This window comes from Oenanthe melanoleuca, chromosome 14 (assembly GCF_029582105.1).
Source record: "Oenanthe melanoleuca isolate GR-GAL-2019-014 chromosome 14, OMel1.0, whole genome shotgun sequence".
NCBI classification, from domain to species: Eukaryota; Metazoa; Chordata; class Aves; order Passeriformes; family Muscicapidae; genus Oenanthe; species Oenanthe melanoleuca.
The window spans coordinates 7,383,961-7,405,478 of record NC_079348.1 but is presented as its reverse complement, the minus strand read 5'-3'; the positions used below and the strand labels follow the sequence as shown (position 1 = coordinate 7,405,478).

Genomic DNA, 21,518 nt, shown 5'->3' with positions numbered 1-21,518 from the left:
TGTGAAGTGCTCGGTGTGTCTCTGCTGCCTCGGGACACAGATTTCAGTCTGGATTAACTCGGGCTGCTCGGGGTTGTTGTGCCTCTGGGATTTGTCTGCGAGGTGTTTAATTGCTGCTCCTGGCTTTGCTCAGCAGGATTCCCTCAAAGCAGGGAATTCATCCTGCCCAGCTCCTGCCACCTTCTCCTTTTGCTCCTCTGAGCTGGGGCAGAGGTTGGGATGTGTGCCTGTGTAAATGGGGCAATTGTGTTACTTAATTAGTGGTTTGGTTTTATTTTGTTCTTATTTTTTTGTTTTTATTTAGAGTTAGGATTAAAAACACAAAGAAGATGAATTTCTCATTTTTGGGCTTGGCTGTTTATTAAATTTTATCTAAAATACAGAGAGTTATGAAATACTTTTAGCTACCAGCTAAAAGTGAGTAAAATGGAGGTGAATTTAGCTAGTTAAAAGGTTTTTTAAAGCTAAACAGTCCAATTTAAGAACTAATACTTATATTATTTATAGTTTTGACTCAATAACTAAACTTCTGTGACCACAGTGCACCACTAACTTTCCAACCAAAAACTACCTGAAATCATGAAGGTGGCAGAAACAGATAACACCCAAAAGCATTTATTTTGTCTCATTACTATATTTTAAAAATTTCAAATTCCAAACCCTTCACCATGTGAAATCACACACTTCCATTCTAACTGCACACCAGTGATTTTTACTCCATTAGTCAAATTTGGAAGCCTTCTCTAAGTCAAATGCAGTGTTCTTCTGGGGGTCATTGCCAGAAAGCACAGAAAGCACAAAACACTCAGGTTTTTGGGTTCTAACATGGATGGGCTGGGAAATCTTCCCCTGGGGGAGCATGGAGCAGAGGATAATCCAGTAGGAGTGGGAGAAAAATGGATTTTCCTGCCCCTCTGTTGTATTTCCTCCACAGAGATGGAAGAGGGACAGAGAAAGGGAAATCCAGGAGCAGGGCTGGGAAAAGCTGGGAAAGGGGTGTTAATCCTCTCTGATCCATCCTGGGGTTTGGCTTCCCCCAGAGCTCTCCTGATTAGTGGGTGCATTAATTAATTAACAGCATTAACGAGTGATTTGTCTCTACCTGTTGGCAAGGAACAGGGAAATCGGGAAGGAGTGGCTGGTCCTGGCAGAACTCATTCATTTATTGGGGGCATATTGGGGATTCCCTCATTCTGCAGCATTTTTGTTCCTCATTCTTGCTCTCCCTCCTTTCCCCTTTTTGGTTTTGCCGGGAAAAAAAAAAAGGGTGGGGGTGGGGGGGAAGTTTTAAGAAAAGCTCTGAAATTTGCAGCATTTGCTGCCAGTTGAGGTCCCTTCCCCCTTCCCTGGGTGGTGCTGGAGCTTCCCACAGGAGTGGCTCCTTCCCGGTGGGAAGAGGGAAAGGTTGGGCAGACAGTGCCCCCCAAATGACTGATTTTGTCATAGGGAAAACTTTTAATTTGGAAATTATCATGGGGACAGCTGCAAAAGCAAGGAAAGGGAGGATAAAATCCACCAGGCAGCAGCAGAACCCACCCAGGCTTCACCCACCCCTCCCAGCTGAGCTGGGCTTCATTTTCCTGCTTGGATTTTCTCCCCCAGCCACCAAACTGTGCCATTCTTCTGCTTCTCCAGGTGGTTTCTACCCAGATCTTCTCAGTGCAGCTCCTTAGACCCCAGCCCAAGCTCTGTGTCATTTTTCATCCCAAAAACTCCCCAAATGGAGACTCCTGGCATGCACAGAGCCTCTCAAATTGATATGTTTCATTCCAGCCAGATGGAGACTGATGCTGTAGTTTGCCTTTTGGGAGTTAAAGTCACTTCTCAGGTGTCTCCTCTCTGTTCCTTGCTTCTTTCCCTGAATTCTCCAGCTCTTCCAAGTTTTCCTGTGTTTGGTGTGTTTTCATCCTCTGTTTAATCCTCCCTCTGTGTGGCACTGCTGGCTGGTGCCTGCTGCAGCTCTTGGCCCATTCTCCAGCCTGCTCCATATGGAATTTTCCTCCCAGGGAAGCCAGCTGGTGGGAGGGCAAGGAAAAGCCTTGGGGAGGAAAAACATCTTCCAGGTTTTTCTGGAATCCAAGGCCCAGAAACAGCGCAGGTGATGCCACAGTTTTGTCTGGAGGTGTGGGGTGTGCGAGCAGGAGCTGCTGAACACAATTCCCAGCCAATAATTCCCAATTCCTGGGATGTGCTCCTCTTCCCTTCCCACTCCTGAGGCTGATGAACCCTCCACACCCATCTCAGGTAATTGGATGATGGACCAGAACCAAATTCCCCAGGGCTGATTTCCCCTCAGCTCTGCCCTGCAGCAATTGTTCTCTCCTCAAAGTGCAGCTGCAGTGATTCCTGCTTAGCTCCAGGGTCTTGGGGAGCAATTCCAAGCAATTGTCTGGAATAACACTTGTTAAAGCCAAATCTCTTCAGCAGATAGGGACATTCAGAGAGATAAAAATAGAGCTGTCCTGGCTGGAAGAATTACCTGGTTATCTTCTGCCTACATCTCTTACAAAGTGTGTGTTGCCTCTCCCTTATCTTATGGAGCAGCTGAGGTCCCTGGAGCTTAGAAATTGGGATAAAGTTGGCTCTGGAGCAGTGCAGCTCCTCAGTGGGAGCCCTGAGAGCTGCAGGCTCTCACCAAGGGCCCAGAAAGTGCCAGATTTGGGACACAACTTGGGGAAAAAAAGCAGCTCCTGCTGCAATCCCAGCATTTCCTTCTCCAGGCTGGGACAGAGCCATCGGTGTCATCCAAGCCAATTCCATCAGAAATGCAGGAAGCACTTGGTTTTCCTGTCACTGTAAGGCTGGGAAGCAGTGAGAGAACACAGCAACACAACTCCTTCCAAGCAGCAAGAAGAAGCAATTTATTGAAAAGCCATGGCATTTACATAGGATAGATCATGAAAAACAAAGTAGAAATACTCATTGGTCAAAGAAGGCAACACCTCTTTGAAAACATGCTTTGTGCAAAATATCACGAGATACTCTCATGGTTCTGGTGTCTTGTCTGTGTTTTCTTTCTTCTTTCCCTTGTTTTGTCTCTGAGAAAGATCCCCAGCCTTGGAAAAGTCCAGGCTGAATTTTTCCATGAGCCCTCAGCAGTGTCCACATTTTCCCATCAATGTGGGCTCTTCTTTTTTTATGGAAGTCCAGAGGGAATGGGAGCTCTGGCTGGGTCTGCCCTTGTGGGAGCTCAGCCCCTCACCAGAGTCATCCTGAGGGGCAAATTTATTGGGAGGCTGCTCTGCCTCCAGAAGAGTTCTCTTCAAATCCAAGAGAGCCCAAAATCTGCCTGGATTTTGGGGAAGAACCTGATCTGCTGGGATTTTCTCTCCATCCCCTCTCATTTCATGCTTAGTTTGAGGAAACTCAGGCTGATCTTTACCAGCTCAGCAGTGCCTTCCAGGTGTAACACAATTTGATTTTAGGGGCTGGAATTTTCACTGGGATTTGCTGAAGGGATAACAACTAAAATCAAGGATTAACATTTTTTTTTCCCCCTTTTCCCAGGACGTACAACCTGACTTTCCTTCACCCTTACTACCGGCCGGACGAGGCGGAGGAGAACCCCTTCATCTGCTCCTCGCACAGGGAGAACGGGATGCAGAGATGCTCCAACATTCCCAGCAGGAAGGAATCCAAGGTGGAGTGCACCCTGAGCATGGAGTCCTACAGCCCCAGCCTGGGTGGCCCCGAGCCCAGCAGGAACTCCTGCATCAACTGGAACCAGTACTACAACGTCTGCATGGCGGGGGACGTCAACCCGCACAACGGGGCCATCAATTTCGATAATATTGGATATGCCTGGATTGCTATTTTTCAGGTAGGATTCTTCCAAAGTTTGGGGTTTTTTAATTTTTTTTTCTGGGTTTTTTCCCGTTTTTCCTTCTCGTTTTGCCTTCCCTTTTTTCCTTCCTTTTTTCCTTCCGTGTCTTTTTTCTGGGTTGTTTTTTTTTTTCTTCCTTCCCATTTTTCCTTCCTTTTTTTCCTTTCTTTTTTTCTTCCTTTTTTCCTTCCATGTCTTTTTTCCGTGTCTTTTTTCCATTTTGTTTGGAGTTTTTTTCCTGGTTTTTTTTCTGTTTTCTTTCATGTTTTTTTCCCTTTTTTTTTTTCCCGTTTGTTTTTTTCCTTTAGTTTCCTCCCCCCACCCCCAGGTTTTTTTTCCTCATTGTTTTTTTCTGTTTTTTCTCCATTGGGTTTTTTCCCGTTGTTTTTTTTCCTGGTTTTTTTTTTTTTTTTCCCTGGCTTTTGCTGGGGTTTTTCTTGTTGTTGTTTGGTTTTGGTTGGCTTAGGTTGGCTTGGCTTGGGGTTTTTTTTGTTTCTTTGTTTGGGTTTTTCCGGTTGGTTTCCTGGTTTTTCCCAGTTTTGGGTTTGCAATTTTTTGCTCGGGAAGGTTTTGGTGGATGCAGCAGAGGAGGAAGGAATTTGCTCAGCTCTGAGTGAAACAGCAAATAAAGAAATGGGGAATTAATGAATCAGGCAATAAATGGTGAGAGAGAGCATTTGGAGAGAAGAAACTTTCCTTTTGTAATGATTTTAAACGAGGGAAAAGAACTTCTTGAGGCAGAAAAACTCCTGGCAAGTTCCACCTCTGCAAATCAGATCAATCCCAGGGACTTTTGGGAGCGGGGTCTTTATTGTTGGAGCATCAGGAAAGTGAAAGTGGTGTTGAGGTCCTCAATCAAGATCTAATTTAGTGCTAAAATGAAGGAAGCTGGCATGGCTTAGGCTTGGTTTTAAACAACAGGGTGAGCCTGGGATGTTGGAATGGAGAAAAATCTCTGCTGGCCAGAATTCCTGAGAGGAAATTCTGCCCCCAGGGAATTTCAGTCTCTTCTGAGGCACTTCAGAAAAAACCAAAATGCTTCTCACTCAGACTGGGGGGGGATTTTACAGGTGATAAAACTCTTCCTTAAGGAAGGATTTTCCAAGTACTTGGAGCATTGGAGAGCTCTGTCCAGTGGCTGTGGTTTCCTGCCCCAGCTGGAGGATCCCTGTGTTCTTTCCCATTTTTAATGGGCACTTCCTGGTGTTAGAGCATTTCTTTGGCTCTGGCTGGATGCCCTGGTTGATTCAGTCCCCCTGAAGTGGAGCTGACATCTGTTCCTAGAGCAGAATTCTCCTTTTAGCTTCGTTATTGAGGAATAATTCCTCATCCAGAGCTCTGCGTTTCATTTATGGGTTTCCTCCCAGATCCAGATTATCCCGGGAATTTCAGAGCTTCCAGCTCTTACCTGGGAGTTGCAGGGTGGGGAATGTTTGCTCTGAGCATCTTCCCTGCTCTGCAGGCCCTTGGGAGCTCCCTTGGATCACAGTGCCAGAGGCTCAGAACCAAATCCAGAGGGCTCCAGGCAGATCCCACTGGGATGTGAATCCCAATTTTCCCATTGGGAGAATGCTTTGGAATTAGAGAGGAAGAGGAGCTGCTAGTGAGTGCTAGATAAAGGGAAGAGGGAATCTCCTTGATGGATCTCAGGGATGTTCCCAGGTGATCCCACCTGGTTCCTTTTCACAAAGAAAGGAAATTGAGAAGGAGCAGGAGCTGCTGCTGCTGCCTTTTCCCTTCCTGAGCCATTTTCCAGCCTGAAAATTTTCATCCCATCTCCATTTGATCTCCTCATCCTTACAAAGCTCAGTTTAATTTCAGGAAGGACCCCCAGCCCCAGGAGAGGTTTCAGCTGATTCCTTTGGGCAGAACAATGTCTGGCAAGGCTGGATCTCATGTCCTCAGATGGTTTTGGCAGTAGCCAGGAGGTCGATGATTCGATTTAATGCTGCTCAGGCCATCCAAAGGCTCCAGAGGATTTCCAGCCAAAATCTCTCACCATGTGTTTATTCCTGTTGGAAGTCAGGACTCATTTTTAGGAGCTGGGAATGATTTAATTCCAGGTGAAGAGGCAGCAAGGTGCTGGCTCAACCTGGATGTGGGAAGAGGAAATCATCAGTGCAGGAGGTGAGGCCCTAAATCCAAACAATTGCTGGAAGCAGAGAACACTGAGCAAATAAATCCATGGAATTGTGCTATCATCCCTCATAATAGCAGGAGCTGGACAGCACCAGGTCAGCACTTGGCTGAGGGCTCCAAATCAGCAGTGCAGAAAGTCCAAGTGATGGATTTAGGAACTCTGGGAGCTTCCCTGGGGATCGGGGTTGAATTACTGGGATGAGACAGGGCGGGTTGTGCCGAGCCATTATTCTGCAGGATAATGAATGCAGGCACTTTGCAGGAGTTGTGATGTGCAGAGAGCCCTGAGGGCTGGCACATCTCCTGTGAGAATCAGGGCAAGCTCAGGGGGCTGCTGGACAGAGCTTCCCTCAGGATTTATCCCAAATGAGACAGGAATTTTGGGCTGCTCAGCCTGGCAAAGAGGGGGCTCTGGGGTGACCTTCCAGAAGGGGACAGGGAAGAAGGGAGAGGCTGCTGGAAAGGGTCTGGAGTGCCAGCATAACGGGGAGCAGCTTCCCACTGCCAGATAATGAGGAATGGGAGGATGGCAAGGCCCTGGCAGAGGTTGTCTCATCCCTGGAATGTCCAAGGCCAGGCTGGAGCAACCTGGGAATGTGGGAGGTGTCCCTGCCCACACAGGGGTGGGACTGGATGGGCTTTAAGGTCCCTTCCAACCCCAACCATTCCATGATTCTGGTGTGGTTTAGGAGATGTCAAAAGGGAGGGGGATGAAATGAGCCCCACAGGGGAGATCCAGAAGGAATTTTCCAAGTGCAGGTAGCAGCCAGGAGTTTCCAAGGGCACAGTTTGACACTGTTCAAACCACGAATAAACCAAACCAAAAGCAGGAAAAAGCAGAGTTTGCAGAAAACTCTGAAGATTTTCACTCCAGAACATCCAGCAAACGCTGCCCCAAGGATGGGTGAGCTCCTCCAGCTGCCAGAACTGGGATTTCAAAATTTCTTTGCATGGGAGTGACCCTGAACTTCCCAGAGCCAGAACAGGTGACAGCAGGAAAACAGGGAAATGTGTTGTCAACCTTCCAAGAAGAAGTCAGAGACAGGAGAACCTGGTGCAAATTAAAAAAAAATTAAAAATAACAAGGGGAATGGCTGCATCCCTGAGTGCTGTAAAGGATGATAATTCCTTATGTAATCCTGAAAATGATTCATGTTTTGCTTCCCCTCATTTGTTGTGCAAGTGGCTAATTCGTGTCTGTATTTGTTACAAAGGCACGTTCTGTGGCAAATTAGGTGAACTAATTAGCTTATTACAGACTAAATGAAAGGAGATGGAACCTAAATTAACTGTGAGGTTTGGCCTGATATGAAGATCCCTTTATTGCACATGAATTCCAGCCCCAACAATCCGAGCAGTAATTACAGGTATTGTTGTCACACGGCAGATGATGAATTACCCACCTCAACAAAGTCCAATTTAATTGGAATTACTGACAGCCCCAGTGGAGCAACCAAAACCTTCCTGACCAACCTCCCTGACCGACAGCCTCGGGGTGGCCAGGCCTGAGTCCAGAAATCCTGATGAAAAAAAAAAAGAAAAAAAGGGATTGGGAAGCTGAAAGTTTGGGAAGAAGAGAAGCTTTGAGAGGATGATTTCATAGAGGATTTGTAGGAAAGCAAGGTCTGGACTCACACCTCGCCCCAGGGGTGATGCTGCTGGCAGAAGTTGAAGGAAAAAGCAATCCCAGGAACATCCAAGAGGAATGGTTTTCCCATTGGCCCCAGCACTGTCCAAAGGTGCTGTTAATCCCCTTGCTTGCTCTGCTCTCCCATTCCAGGGGTCCTGCAGATTTTGGGAAAGAGCCAAAAAGCCAAAAGGAAAAAGTCTGAGGTTTCCAGCTGTGCCCAAAGTCATTTTGGGGCTGTCACACTGGGTGCCCGTGTTTTCAGCAGAGAAATTTGAGATTTAGGACCAAAAGGACTTTTTTTTCCTCCAATGGTTCAGCCTTTAAATTGGAGATCTGTGTCAACAACGCTTCTCTGTGCTGAATTTGGCAAGAGAAGAGTTTTGGAGCTTTTCATTCCCACTGCTTGGAGATGATGCTTTGTCACTCAAATCTGTTTTGGATCACCGAAAATATTTCCCTGGAAATGACGGGGTTGGAGCTCTGTTGCTGTTGCTTTTTTTAATTTGGTCAGCCAAATAAACAGCACTTGCTGCATTTGAAGAGCTCTCAAGCTGAATACCCCAGCTAAAAATACCCAGCCCTTTTCAAGCAGCTCGGAGCGTGCTTCCAAGAGAGATTTGTTGCCTTTGGAAAATCTTGGTTTTGAAGGTTGGGAGGAATTGTCTCGTGTAGGGCAGGGCAGAGAGGCCACCCTGATGCCAGGAGTGATCCCATAACCTGTGGGGGTGTTGGATGGAATTAAAGCCTCCTGGAGATAAAGTCTGGACTTGCAAACTTCACTTTTGGGGAGAGCTTCATCCAACCTCAATCATGGATTCTTGTGTTTGGAGTAGGAAGAGGGGTCCTGCAGCAGGCCTGGCCTAACTGGAGTTTAGTCAGGAGAGCAAAAAGCTGCTGGTTCTGAGGAACATCAACAACTGCTCCAAGGGAACAGCTGGAGCTGTGTCAGGGAGGGTCAGGTTGGATTTTAGGGAATGGTTCTTCCCCAGAGGGTGCTGGGCACTGGAATAACTCCCCAGGGAATGGTGACATTCCCAAGGCTGCCAGAGCTCCAGGGGTACTGCCAGGGATGCTCAGGGTGGGATTATTGGGGTGTCAGTGTTGAACTTCAGGATATTCCAAAAGTCCGTAATTCCCACAGGGAAATCTCACTTTGCTTCGATTTCCCAAATCTGCTCTGTGATCTCTCCCCTGAGCTGAAGGTGCAGCTGCTCCTTCCTGATTTCCCAGCCTGAGCACCCTGATCCTCCTGGAGATGATTTGGAATCAGCTGTAAAATCCCACTGTAAAATCCCCTCAGCTGGATCAAAGATCTCAGCTCAGATCTGGCTTTTCTTCCCCTTCCCTCGTGGCAAACCCTTCACCTCCCAGCCTGAAATTTGCCAGAAATTTGGGATTTCTGGGGCTCTCTGTGCTGCTGGTGCTGAACACTTCCATCCCTTTGCCAAGGATCATTTAGACAAACCTTGGAGACACAGGATCATCATCCCAGCAGCTCAAACCTCAGGAATAAGGGCTGGGATGGGTTTTTTTGGAGCAGCAGAGTGAAATCAGGGAGGTTTTTGCTGCCAGATAAGGGCCTTGCATTGTTTAGTGTGAAACAACAGCTCACCTTCCCTTTGGAGCCAAGCTGGGATTTGGGCTGGTTTTGATCCCAGAGCTACAATTCCATGAGGTTTTGGGTGACAACAACATCAGTGACATGTGTGACTTTACCCCACACTTTATTTCCCACTTTGCCTCTCAAAATCCACCAAGAACTGCCAGCCCTGCTCAGGAATCACATTTATGGGAACAGATTTGACAGGTCAGGAACCCAGGACATGGAAAGAAGCACAATTTCCTTTCTTTCCATCATTTAGGACCACTTTTCAGAGCAGATTCCTGCTTTGCAAGGCTCAGTTTCTAAATAACAAACCAAGCAAGGCCTCAATGTGAAAGGAAAAGCATCTGTTCAAAGGATGTTGCTCAATGTAATAAACCTGTTTTTCTGGCCACAGAGGTTCCTTAATGAGATGTTTCGGGAGGAAATAATTAAAATTGTGACGTTGGCTTCAAAAATAGGGATTTGATTATCAGCCAAGCCCGCTCTGCCTGTGGAATATTCCCTGGAATATTCTCTGGGCAGTGCTCAGGAGCCAAATCCATGTTGCCCAAGAGGGTGGAATTTAGATAAGAGGCTTTCAGAAATAGAGGCTAAAGGCCTTATAAAACTTCCTGAGGCCATCAGGGTAATTAATAGCTCTCCCAATTTATAGCACTGGATTCCATCTTGATAAGTTTGATGAAAATAAAATATCAAAAAGCCTCACAGCAGGGCCAGGGGAATGAGGAGATAAAAAGTAAATGACCCCAAACGCTCACAGCCATCCTCAGAGTTGCTGTTGGGCTCAGGATAATTGATTTGAATGCAGATAATTCCCATTTTTTTCCCCCAAAAGGACTCAATTTAGGCTGAAGAAAAGGTGGCTGAGTGCAAATTAGAGATGTCAGTCAAGATGAAGACTTCAAGTGTGGGTTTCTCTGGATTTCCAGAGCATCTCCTGCCTCAGCCACGCACTGAGCTCAGCCAGCAGCTGCAGCCCTGGAATCAGAAGGAATTTCTGGTTGCCAGAGCTGTATTTTATCAGGATTTTAATAAGGGAGAGATGCTGGCTTTGGGAGGCTGTCACTCCAAATGAAGTTTGTTCAAGTAATCAGAGCAGGGAAATCTTGCCATGAGACAGCTCCAGGCTGGAGCTCTGTGTGCTCAGGGTTTGATCCTCCCAGCCTCGCTTCACACAGCGATTTTCCAGCCTTCCCTCGACTGCTTGGTGGCACCTCGAGGTGGTTTGGAGCTCTGGCACCAGCCCTTGGTGCTTTCTAACAGCCCTTGACTAATTGAAGTTGGAGTGTGAACGAGGTTTTTTTTCTCCCCCGGATGATTCTTTTTTGCTCTTTGTTATCTGACACTGAAGCAAAAAAAAATGTCCTGCTCTCGAGTCGGCTGCAGCCAAGGACTTGCAAAAATGTTGGCAGAGCTCAAAGAGAAGAGGGTTTATGATGAAAACTTCTCGGCACAGTAAAAGAAATCGTTCTGTGCAACCTCTGAAGTGACCCCAGAAAAAGCAATGTAAACCTGCTGCCTCCCTGGGAGCACTGAGGAGGTCTGAGTTAATTGCCAGCATCTTTAATCTCCATTTCCCTCGTGATTTTCACTCTGGAGTTTTAGATTGACTCTGATTAGCTTGCCTAGAAGATCTGATTCTGTCCCCAATTACTCTCCTATAAATCAGACGAGCATCTTTATTACAGCTGATGAAATTACTGTGGCATGAGCAGAGCAGGGGGATGAGAATCAGGGAAGACCTAAAAAAATGAAATCTGATTGGGTTTTGTCCACTCTCATCCTGCTCCTGTGAGTGAGGTGCTCAGGGAGTGTTCAAGCCAAGGATCAGTGAAATCCAAACCTGAGGAAGTTTTCTGTTAAATTCTTGCAGTGAGGGGAGGGAGGATTGGAGAAAACTCTGAGATTTACTGGTACTAATGGGAGAGAAATAATTTATCCCAACCCTGGGGAAGGGGTGAAGAGCTGGAGGAGCAGGGGAGGACCTGAGCATCACCCAGGAGCTGAGTGGGGTGAGAGGACTCCTCTGCTCTCCTGGCAAGGCAGAAATCTTCTCCCCAGGCACTTCTTCTGCCCCAGGTGTGGAGCATGAGCAGCACCTCCAGCACCACCCTGCCAATCATCTTAATTGAATCTTCCAGCTCTGGCCCTGCAGCTGCTGATTTTCCTGTGCCTTGCACATCTCCCCCATCACAGCAGAATTAGGAGCGAGTTCTCACCCTCTTATCTCGCTGATAAATAATTGTGGGTTGCTGGTGGGAGGCTTTGAGCTGGAGCCCTTGGAGAGGCTCTTTAATGGGGCTCTGTGTGAACAAGCAGGGCTTGAGCAGGGTTTAATTACTGAGAAGGGATTGCTGAGATTGGGAAGCACAGGAAGGTGCTCCAGGGCTTTGGGAGACGTGGCTGGAGGGGCAGTTAAGTGGATTAATCAGAGTGGGGATGAAGAGAGGAGAAAGTCCCTTCTCCTCAGTGGAATAAGCAAAGCAGTGCTGAAAAAACATCCCCGTGCTCCTGGGGGAGCAGCGAGAGCTTTCCCTCCGAGCCCAGGGAATCCCACAGGGGTTTGGGCTGGAAAAAAAAACCAACCCAGCTTGGACAGGGACACCTTCCAGCCCTCCAGGGGATGGAGGATCCTTCCCCCTTCCAGGGATGGGGCAGCCACGAGCCCAGCAGGTCCGAGGAGAGATGGGTGAGATCAAAATGTGCAGAGCCCACAGCCAACCTGGTTGGGTTCCAAAACCTGTTCAAGGCTTTAAAGGGGGTTTCTAAAGCAGTTGTTGGCAAGTCCTGGTGCTCTGGTTCCCATTTCCACCAGGGCCTCGCTGGGGATGTGCAGGGAGCTCTGGGATCAGGGAAAAATGACCTTGGAAAGTCCTTGGGAGTGCTTGAAATCGAGCAGGAGTGAGGCTGGAAGAAGCCCAGCCCTTGCAGGTGGCTGTGCATGTGCTGTCCTGCATTTCCCCAGAGCTCTGGGATTAAAAACCTCTTTTCCAGGAGGGCTGCAGCAGGAATCCTCCCCTGGGAGGCCAGGAGTGAATCCCCCAACACGAGGGATTCACTTTGGCAAGCACGAGGACAAACCCCAGAGGTGCCTTCGTCCCTCTGCTTTACAAGCCAGCAGTAAATAACACAAATTCCAGTTACACCTGGAATATTCAGAGAGCTGGATGAGCATTTTCACCCTCTAGAGGAGGAATGGGTGTTGATTGATTCTTGTGGAAATTCTGCATCTCATGCAACAAAAATATCCCTCCAAGGGTTGGCTGGCCCTCAGTGTTGGCTCACAAGCCCTCAGGTGACTCCTTTTTTTTTTTTTTTTTTTTTTTCTTTCTCTGTGTTTAATGGGTTTAATCCATTAGATTGAGGATTTCCAGATAAATCCAATCCAGCGTAGAGGTGCATCCCATATTCTTGGTTTTCCTGGGCTGGCTTTTCATCCCTCAGTGGGAATGGCTGCAGAATGTCCTGTGCCTGCAGAGGGAAGGAGGGAGGGAACCTGGACAGCACAAGGAAATAATTCCTGGGTAAGAGGCAGAGATTTGGTGTCACCTTGAGCCACCTCCTGAGGATCCCTCTGTTCTCCCCTGACCCTGCAAAGGCTGAGGGAGGCTCAGAGCCCTCACAGACAAGGGAGCTGCCCCAAAAGGACTTTGTTCTCTGTAAATGTGTTCAGGGAGAGGCAGGAAAGGGCAGGAGGGGTTTGATTGCTTGGCTGCTCCTCATGGATGAACACCCAGGCAGCTTAACCCCTCCTCTTGGTGGGAATACCCGGGGAAAATGAGGATAAAAACCTGCCTTGGATTGATACCTGGGGTTAATGATCAGTAAAGGATTTCATGGGGTTTTTTAAACCCACTTGTGGCAAGACAAGGAGCAGTGGTTTTAAGCTGGCAGAGGGCAGGGTTAGAAGGGATTTTGGGGAGAAATTCTTCCCTGTGAGGCTGGGGAGAGGCTGGAATGAAATTCCCAGAGAAGCTGTGGCTGCTCCAGCCCTGGAAGTGTCCCAGGCCAGGCTGGACAGGGCTTGGAGCCACCTGGGGCAGTCAGAGCTGCCCCTGCCCTGGCAGGGGTGGGATGGATGAGATCCTTGCTTTTTTTTGAGGTCCTTTCCAACTTGAACCACTGTGGAATTCTGGAATTGTGGGAAGCGAAGCTTTGCTGAGTGCTCAGCGAGGGTGGGGTGTGGAAGAACAGCTGATGGCTGTGAGGAGGAGCAGCAGAGGTGGGAGCAGTTTGTGAAAGCAGCGACGTGTCAGACCTGACTCCTGTGAGCCTTTAACAGCCCTGACACCGGGAAACAGCTGCACTGACACATTTCACAAATGATCTCCTCCTTGCCACATGAGCCTGGCTGGTTTTAGCTGTGCTGTCTCCTCACCCAGTGGGGGTGAACCTCCACGAGGGAAGGAGCTTGGAAAACTTGCTGGGAAATCATCAGCATTTTGAATTTAGGGTGAGAGATCCCTTCCAGCAGCCCCAAGCTGCTCTGTGGGTTATGAAGATCCATATCCAGGAGTTTCCCTCTGTTCCTTGAGTAAAAACCATCCAGGGAATTCAGGGATTCATGCCTGACTTCCCTGCAAGGTTTTATTTGCTGCCTGAGGAGCGAGGGGTTTGTGGATCAGCTTTTGGGGACACACCACAAAGGGAATCCCTCCACCCACCTGCTCTGAGCCTTCTCTTCCCACAGCTCTTCCGTCCCTGGTTTAAATCAGGAGCTGTGCACTAAAATTTGGGGCAGGAGCAGCTGTGGGATTTGCCAAAACCTCCCAGGCTCATGTGAGGTGGTGAGTGGGGAATGTCACCAGGAGTGAGCTCTGACAGGAGCTGGGATTCTGATGAGAATCAGAATTCCAGGATGGAATTTCAGCTCTAGTAGCAAAGCCAGCACTGGAAGTTTGGGGTGTTTTATCTAAATAAAAAGTGTAAATTACATAGCAGAGCTCGCTTTGCTCTGCACACAGCCTGGGTGGTGTTAATTAAACCTTCAGCTGCTTTTTTTAGTGGAGGGAAGGCTGAGAAAACGAGTCTTAAATCAAGCCTACATTTAATTAAAGCCTCTCTTCCATTCAGATGCTCTCCACTATGATAGTGGTGGTGCAGTTGGAATGCTGAGCCAGGAGGAATCACAAGGAGATTGGGTTTGCAGAAACAAAAATAAAGTTAAAAATGTGGGAATTTTCTGGGTTACATTACAAACCCAGCAGCTTTAGGTAAAACTCCAGATTTCTTCAGTGAAAGGGCTTTTTTGGGGTTATAATCCCTCCTTGGGATTTCCTTGCCTCAGAACTTGTGCTTCAGGTGGTTTATTTGAATTAAATTGTTTTAATTGTATCAGATTGCTGTAGGAACTTCAGGCCAGTCCTTTGGCCACACATTCCTTCTCTCCCAGAGCTCTGGATGGATCCCAAGAGTTTCTGTCCAGGGATGGGTACCTGGCACTGTGGGAAAATGGATATTTAATAACTTTTTGGGTGACTTTTGTCCTCACATTCTTTTTCTCTATCTTCCTGCAGGTGATAACCCTGGAAGGATGGGTGGACATCATGTATTACGTGATGGATGCACACTCTTTTTACAATTTTATATATTTTATATTGCTTATCATAGTAAGTATGACCTGGGAGACTCTCCCATTCCTTGTCCTTGGTGACTGAAGTTGTTCCCTGGTTGTTTTTTTTTGGTTTTTTTTTTTTGTTTTGTTTTGGTTTGGTTTTGGTGGTTTTTTTCCCACAGGGAAGAGCCAGGCAGGATTCAGGATTCAGGGCTTTCCCTCCTTCTTGCCCTCCAACTCTTGGTTTTGTCACCTGGATGTATCTGTTAAAAAAAAATCCAGGCTTTTCCTCCTTTAACCTCCTCAATGTACCAGAGAGAGTCTCATTTCTTTGGAGAGCTCTCAAACCTCTCAATTTCACCAGGAATCCTTTAAATAATAATAATTCTCATAGCAGCAGTGCACCTGAGACACTGAGGTCTCACATTCCCAAAAAACAAAATATCACCCACTGGAGGTGCTGAGGGTTGTGTCCAGAAACTTCCAGTCCATCTCCTCCTTTCCAAAAGGCACAAACTCCTCCAGGAAGTGGAAAAGTGAAATATTTAAGGCAGGAGGGGAAGGTACCACGAAGATTTCAGGCAAGACATGGGATGGAGGTGGTTAAAAGTGATTTTGTGACTGGACAGCCCTTCCATGTAACCCTGTCCTGTCAGGGTGGGTTGAAGCAGTTCCCACCAGCAGTGGGAAAAGCTGGATGAGAGCTGGGTGAGAGTGCCCTGGGGCAGTCAGGGATTCCTGAGCAATGAGCCATGAGCAGAAATTCACACTCCACTCCACTGAGCTGTTCTCTCCAAGTGGATCCATGTGGAAAAGCCAGAAGGTGACTCCTGCCCAAGTCACCTGCAGCTGGGAAAGGCCCCTTTGCTGCTTGTCTGGAAGCAGCACCACAAACCATCTCCACACAGCTTCCCTGAGCATTCCCCAGACAATTCCAGACTAAATCCAGGGCTGGCCCTGAGGTCACTCCCTTTTCAGTTCCCTGCTGGCAATATTTGACATCTCCCTTTGGCTGATTTAGGGTGAAAAATCCCTTTGTGGGCTCCACAGCTGAGGGGAGGATGCAGCTTCAGGTCTTGTCCTTAGGACTTCACTTTGAAAGCTTGGTGTCACCCAGGAGCACATCAGTTCACCCAGACACCAAATCAGCCCCTCAGGAGCACTGAGTGTCCTGGAGATGCTTTTCTGTGTCAGGGAATCTCAGGAGCACAAGATCCATGGGCCCTGACTGTACCCCCAAAATAATTTCACACTCTTTTGGGGAGTGAAATGATTGGAGAAGTGAAGAGGATGTTTCAAACCAGCACAAATTGGACTTGAAATCATCTTTCCCTGCAGGTTTGCCAAATTTCAGGAAATTTCTTCACTGAAATAATGATTGGGCTCTGGAATGGTCTGCCCAGGGCAGAGGTGGAGTCACCATCCCTGGATGTGGTTAAAAAACACTGAATGTGACACTCAGTGCTGTGGTTAATTGATGAGGAGGTGTTGGGTCATGGGCTGGACTTGATGGTCTCTGAAGTGTTTTCTAAGCTGGTTCATTCTCTGAATGTCCAAAGCAATGCTGTGCTGGGGGCTGTGCATGTTTCCTACACCTGTGTTAGAAATAAGTGTCAGAGAGGAGGAGAGGGAGAGGGAGAGGGGGCTGTTGCTGAAATAACTGATGGTTCAGAGCACATTTAGCAGCTCAGGCACACACTGACAGCACATTTGGCGAGCAGACCCTGGGATTTGGCACGTTTGGAAACCTCAGGATTGCTGAGAACTGCGTGTGGCGACGAGGAGCTTTCCTGCTGACTCCTTCCCCTGTTTCCTCCCCAGGTTGGCTCCTTCTTCATGATTAACCTGTGCCTGGTGGTGATTGCCACCCAGTTCTCGGAGACCAAGCAGCGGGAGAACCAGCTGATGCAGGAGCAGCGGGCGCGCTACCTGTCCAACGACAGCACCATCGCCAGCTTCTCGGAGCCGGGCAGCTGCTACGAGGAGCTGCTCAAGTACATCTCCCACATCTTCAGGAAGGTCAAGAGAAGGACAATCCGCCTCTACAACAACTGGCAGAGCAAACGCCGGAAAAAAGTCAACCCCAACAGCGGCGGGGGCGGCGGGCAGAGCCAGCGGAGCAGGAGGAGAATCACCTCCATCCACCACCTGATCCACCACCACCACCACCACCACCACCACCACTACCACATCAGCAACGGGAGCCCGCGGGGGCCTCGGGCCAACCCCGAGCTGTGCGAGCTGGAGCTGCAGGTGATGAAGCCGGGCCGGCAGCTGATGCTGCCCGCCCCGGCCTCGCCCAGGCCGCCGGGCCCGGCCGCCCCGCGCGCCGACGCCGCCGAGGCCGTGCACAGCATCTACCACGCCGACTGCCACGTGGAGGGGCCCCCCGGCGGCTGCAAGGCCAGCGGGGGCCCTGGGGGCGGCAGAGCGGCCGGGCCGGGCAGCCACGGCAGCATGAACTACCCCACCATCCTGCCCTCGCCCGGCGGCAAGGGCGGCTCCGCGGCCCTGCCCAGGGCCAAGAGGAACGGCAGCTCTCCGGTGGCCGTGGTGAACAGCCCCGGCAGTCTGGGCCTGGATTCCTACGGGAAGCTGCAGCAGCTGGTGGGAGAGCACGGTAAGGGCAACCAAGCTGCTTTGGTTTTTTATTTTTTTGTTTAGGGCAACTGGGAGAAGGGTAAATGGCTGGAGAGTCTAATGGCAGCTCTGTGGGGTGCTGATGGTTGTGAGTGTGCTGGAAGCTGTGGGACAGGTGAATCCTCGGATTTACCGTCATATATCGTCCAGGCCACTGCTGGAGGCCTCTTTGCTGTGGTTACAAAATCAGGATTTGAGCTCTCGTGTGCTTTGTGGTATCCTGAAGGTGCTCCCACTCTTCCCACCCAAGCCCAGAACTGGGATCACACCTCCAGGGAGTGCAGAGAGCCCCCAGGGGCTGGGAGATGCTGCCTTGAAAAGGATGAGCCGGTGGGATCTGCGGGAGAAGCACGAGAGAAAGCAAACTCAGGCATTTAAAACAGGCAGGCACTGCAAGAACTCGAACCAGACACTTCCAGTTCTGCTCTGATGGGCCCTGGAGCCTCTGCATTTCTTTTTGGCAAGGAGGAGCAGCAGGTTCAGTGCTCAGAGGACGTGTGGAGGACAGGACAGGAGCAGAGCTGCACATCTCAGGCTTTCCCTGTGTGCAGAAGAAATGTGGGGCTGAATTTTCCTGCAGGTTTGGGGCTCCATTCAATCTGGGGAGCATTTTGGAGAACTGTTTTAGTGCCTCTGTCCCATCCTCTCTGCACAGATGCAGCCACCCCAGCACAGTCAGTGAGGTTTTATCTCCCCTCACATACAAATCACCCACTGGAGCAGTGATTACACGCAACACTTGGATTTCTATTTTATAAAATGTTTTTCCAGTCCTCGTGGCTGGAGCTAAAAGCTGCAAAATACTCTTAAGCCCTCCAACAGTGAAAAGTCACAAAGATCCAGCTTCAATTTTTTAATCTCTTTAAGCCAAACTCGTCATTTGGGTTTTTTTTTCAATGCCTGTGTTTTCCAAAACTGTTTATTTGCGTCTGCATGGACACAAATATTTACCCTGGTGATGGATGTGCTGAAAAAATACCAAGCCTGGCTTGGGGAGGAGGGGGGGAGCACAGGAAAAGTTGCTTGACAGAGAGATTGGGTGGCTTGCCTTTGTTAATTTTTGTTGTTTTTAAGGACCACACAAAAGGGTAAAAGTGGATTGTTTATAGAAACTGCCTCGGGCAGACGCTTCCGAACGCTCGGGAGCTTGGCACGGGGGGCAAGGTTACTGCCAACAGTTCTGTTGTTCAGCAAGGACTTTTTATAAATCACTGCTTCATCCTTAGCTGTGCAAATTAATGAAGGTTTTTAGGAGAATGCGTTTTTACCTTGAGATAAAAACCCAGGCTCTGCAGAAGGCTGGAATTGGGAAGGAAAGGAGAAGGAGAGCTATTGAAGTCAGTTAGGATCCTCCTGCTTGCTGCTGGGGTCCTTTTTAGGAGAAGAAAGGCCCAAATCTCAGTCCCAACTGTGACATCCCTGAGCCAATTCAGTGATTTAAGAGATCTTCCCTTAGCCTGGGGTGGTTCTTTGAAAGCTGGGATTAGATTGAGTTGTCATTAATAATGCAATTACAGTGTCCTCTTTCCACAGAGGGATTTCAGCCCAGAGGATGCCAAAATGCTTTAAACAAATCTCCTGGAATTGTTTTGTCTCTTGCAGAAGTGTGCTCACAGCTGGGAAGGGCTGGAAGGCGGGGAGAGGCTGCTCATGCATCCCCCTGGGTTGGGGAGGAATTCAGGGCAGTCCTGGAGACCCTGGAAGTGCCCAGCTCTTCCCTTCCATGGATCTGGCTCTTTCCAGGCCCTTCTTCCCACTCAGCCACTCCTGCAGGGCTGAGTCAGGGTCAGTTCTGCACCAGGTGTGCTGCAGGTGACTTCCAGGTGTGCTGCAGGTGACTTCCAGGCTTTGGGATGATCTTTAAATGCCAGGGTGGAGCTCTGCCAGGCACAGCCCCCAGTTCCCATTTCTCCATCCCTAAAACTCAGCAAAGAAGAATCCCAAGCTCTCCCAACCCTCCCTCAGCCTTTATGGAGGGGAACAAAGTGCCTTTAATTCTCTCTGTCTCCTCTCCCAAGTCAACAAGCAGAGCATGTTCACTGCAAGACTTGTTGGAGGAGAGCACAGAAGTGATAATTGAGAGCTTTAAGGAGCATTAACAGCCCGGGCTCTCCCAGCCCCAGCTGGAGGCGAGGTTGGTGTCTGCTGGGAAGGATGCAGTGGTGGGAGAGAGCATTCTCCTGCCTCTTTTGTTGTGGATTTGAAGAGCTCCGAGTACAGCCTGTTCCCCGTGTTCCCGTGCCCTGCAATGCTGGAGGTTATTTTAGCAGGCAGCCAAGGAGACTCTGGTATTTTGAAGACATCTGCGGCGCCAGGGCTTTCCATATCGTTTTTAACACTTTGATAGCATTGAAAGCCATCTGGCAAACCCCCTCCCTGTGCTGCTCCTGGGCTGGCCTGAACCTTCCCCCCTTGGCTCAGTCCTGAGCAGGGACACCGTGCAGGGGGCAAAACATTCCCAAATCTCCCGGTGTTCCTGACGCAATGCCCGGGAGCCAGGCCCGTCCTCCAAGGCCATTCTGAAGGCCACTGATATCCCTGTGACATTCAGGCAAGGAAAATGTGCTTTGGCTCTTGGCACATCCCAGTTTTCCAGTGCAGGGATGCACTGCCTTGGTTTGGTGCTGTGGCTGGGATCAGCATTCCTGCTGGGTGAGCTCCAAGCTCCAGGGCTCGGAGCCAGGAGCAGCCACTGCTTTTTAGCCTGGGCTCCCCAAAACTGATGCAAGTGGTCACCATCCCCACTCCAGACAGGGACCACGTGGATGTGGCAATTCTGGATATGGTTTAATGGACTTGGTGAGCTCAGAGGCTTTTTCCATGGTTCTGTGAGAGGGGGAAATTGTCCCTTTGCTTTACGTCCCTGAAGCTCAAGGAATTGATGCTTAAGTGGAATTTTGTGGGAAGGATGCCGTGCTCGTGCTGGAGGTTTTTCCTTCTGTTAATATCTGGTTTCTAAATATAAGGACACTCAGAATAAATTCCTAAATGTGATGAAACTTAAGGATTGGATTCCTAAACATGAGGAAATAAAATCTGGGTGCCATTCCCAAATTATCCTAGTTCCTCTTGTTCCTGTGCCCTGGCTCCAGGCCAACCAGCATTTCTCCTCACACCACAAAACATGTTTGATTTTAAACCCCCCTGTGCCTCTGAGAGCAAATCCACCTGAGCTTTATTAAAGGCTGAAGGAGACAGGGGACTCTCCAAGCTGTGATCTGTGGTCTGCAGCCACCTTTGGTGCTTGGTCCCTTCTCCCTCTCCCTCCTCATTAGGAACTAAATGGCAGCAGTGGCTAAATTGGGTGGAACAGCTTCACAGTGCTCAGAGCTCTAATGATGGGAGCCTGCTCAGGGATAATCAGGAATAATGGAAAGGGAGGGATGGGCTGGTCACTCTTCCCTCGGCCCAGGATACAAAATGAGGGTCACACTCCCTGGGGAGCCCATAGAGGGGGTACAGGGTAGGAAAAGGGACAGAGAGGGGAAACAAGGCTGAACCAGAGCTGCTTGGGATGGATGGATGGATGGATGGATGGATGGATGGATGGATGGATGGATTTTTAGGGTCTAGAGAATAGCTCCTATGAGAGGAGTTGTGGGGGCTCAACCCTGGAGGAAAGGAGGCTCAGGGGGGACTTTGTGGCTCTGCACAACTTCCTGACAGAACGGGGTGGGTTGGGCTCTGCTCCCAGGGAACAGCAGGACAAGGGGGAATGACCTCACATTGGAACATGGCAGTTCTTGGTGGCTCTTGGTGCATGGTGGCCCTTGGTGCACGATGTCTCCTGACACATGGTGGCTCAGGGTGGCTCTTGGTGCACAGTGGCTCTCAGTGGTGTCTTGCATTGGCTGATGGCCCACGGTGGCTCTCGGTGCATGGTAGCTCTCAGCGGTGTCCCTCAGTGTCTCTAAGTGTCTCTCAGTGTCCCTCAGTGGCTCTCAGTGTCACTTGGTGGGTCTTGGTGCATGGTGGCTCTCAGCAGTGTCCCACAATGTCCCTCAGTCTCTTTTAGTGGTTCTTGATGACCCTCAGTCCCTTAGTCTCTCAGTGGCTCCTGGTGTCCCTCGGTGTCCCTCAGTGTCCCTTGGTGTCCCTCAGTCCCTCGGAATCTCTCAGTGTCCCT

General features: G+C 49.2%; 1 protein-coding gene across 1 annotated transcript in view; it reads left to right on the top strand.

Annotated features, from left to right (window-relative positions):
- Positions 1 to 21,518, top strand: part of CACNA1H (calcium voltage-gated channel subunit alpha1 H) — a 113,576-nt gene that overhangs the window by 15,658 nt on the left and 76,400 nt on the right. The window contains exons 5-7 of the mRNA XM_056503497.1: positions 3,508 to 3,820; positions 14,715 to 14,807; positions 16,574 to 17,372. Coding sequence (XP_056359472.1) covers positions 3,508 to 3,820; positions 14,715 to 14,807; positions 16,574 to 17,372 — 1,205 coding nt within the window. The remainder of the gene's footprint in view (positions 1 to 3,507; positions 3,821 to 14,714; positions 14,808 to 16,573; positions 17,373 to 21,518) is intronic.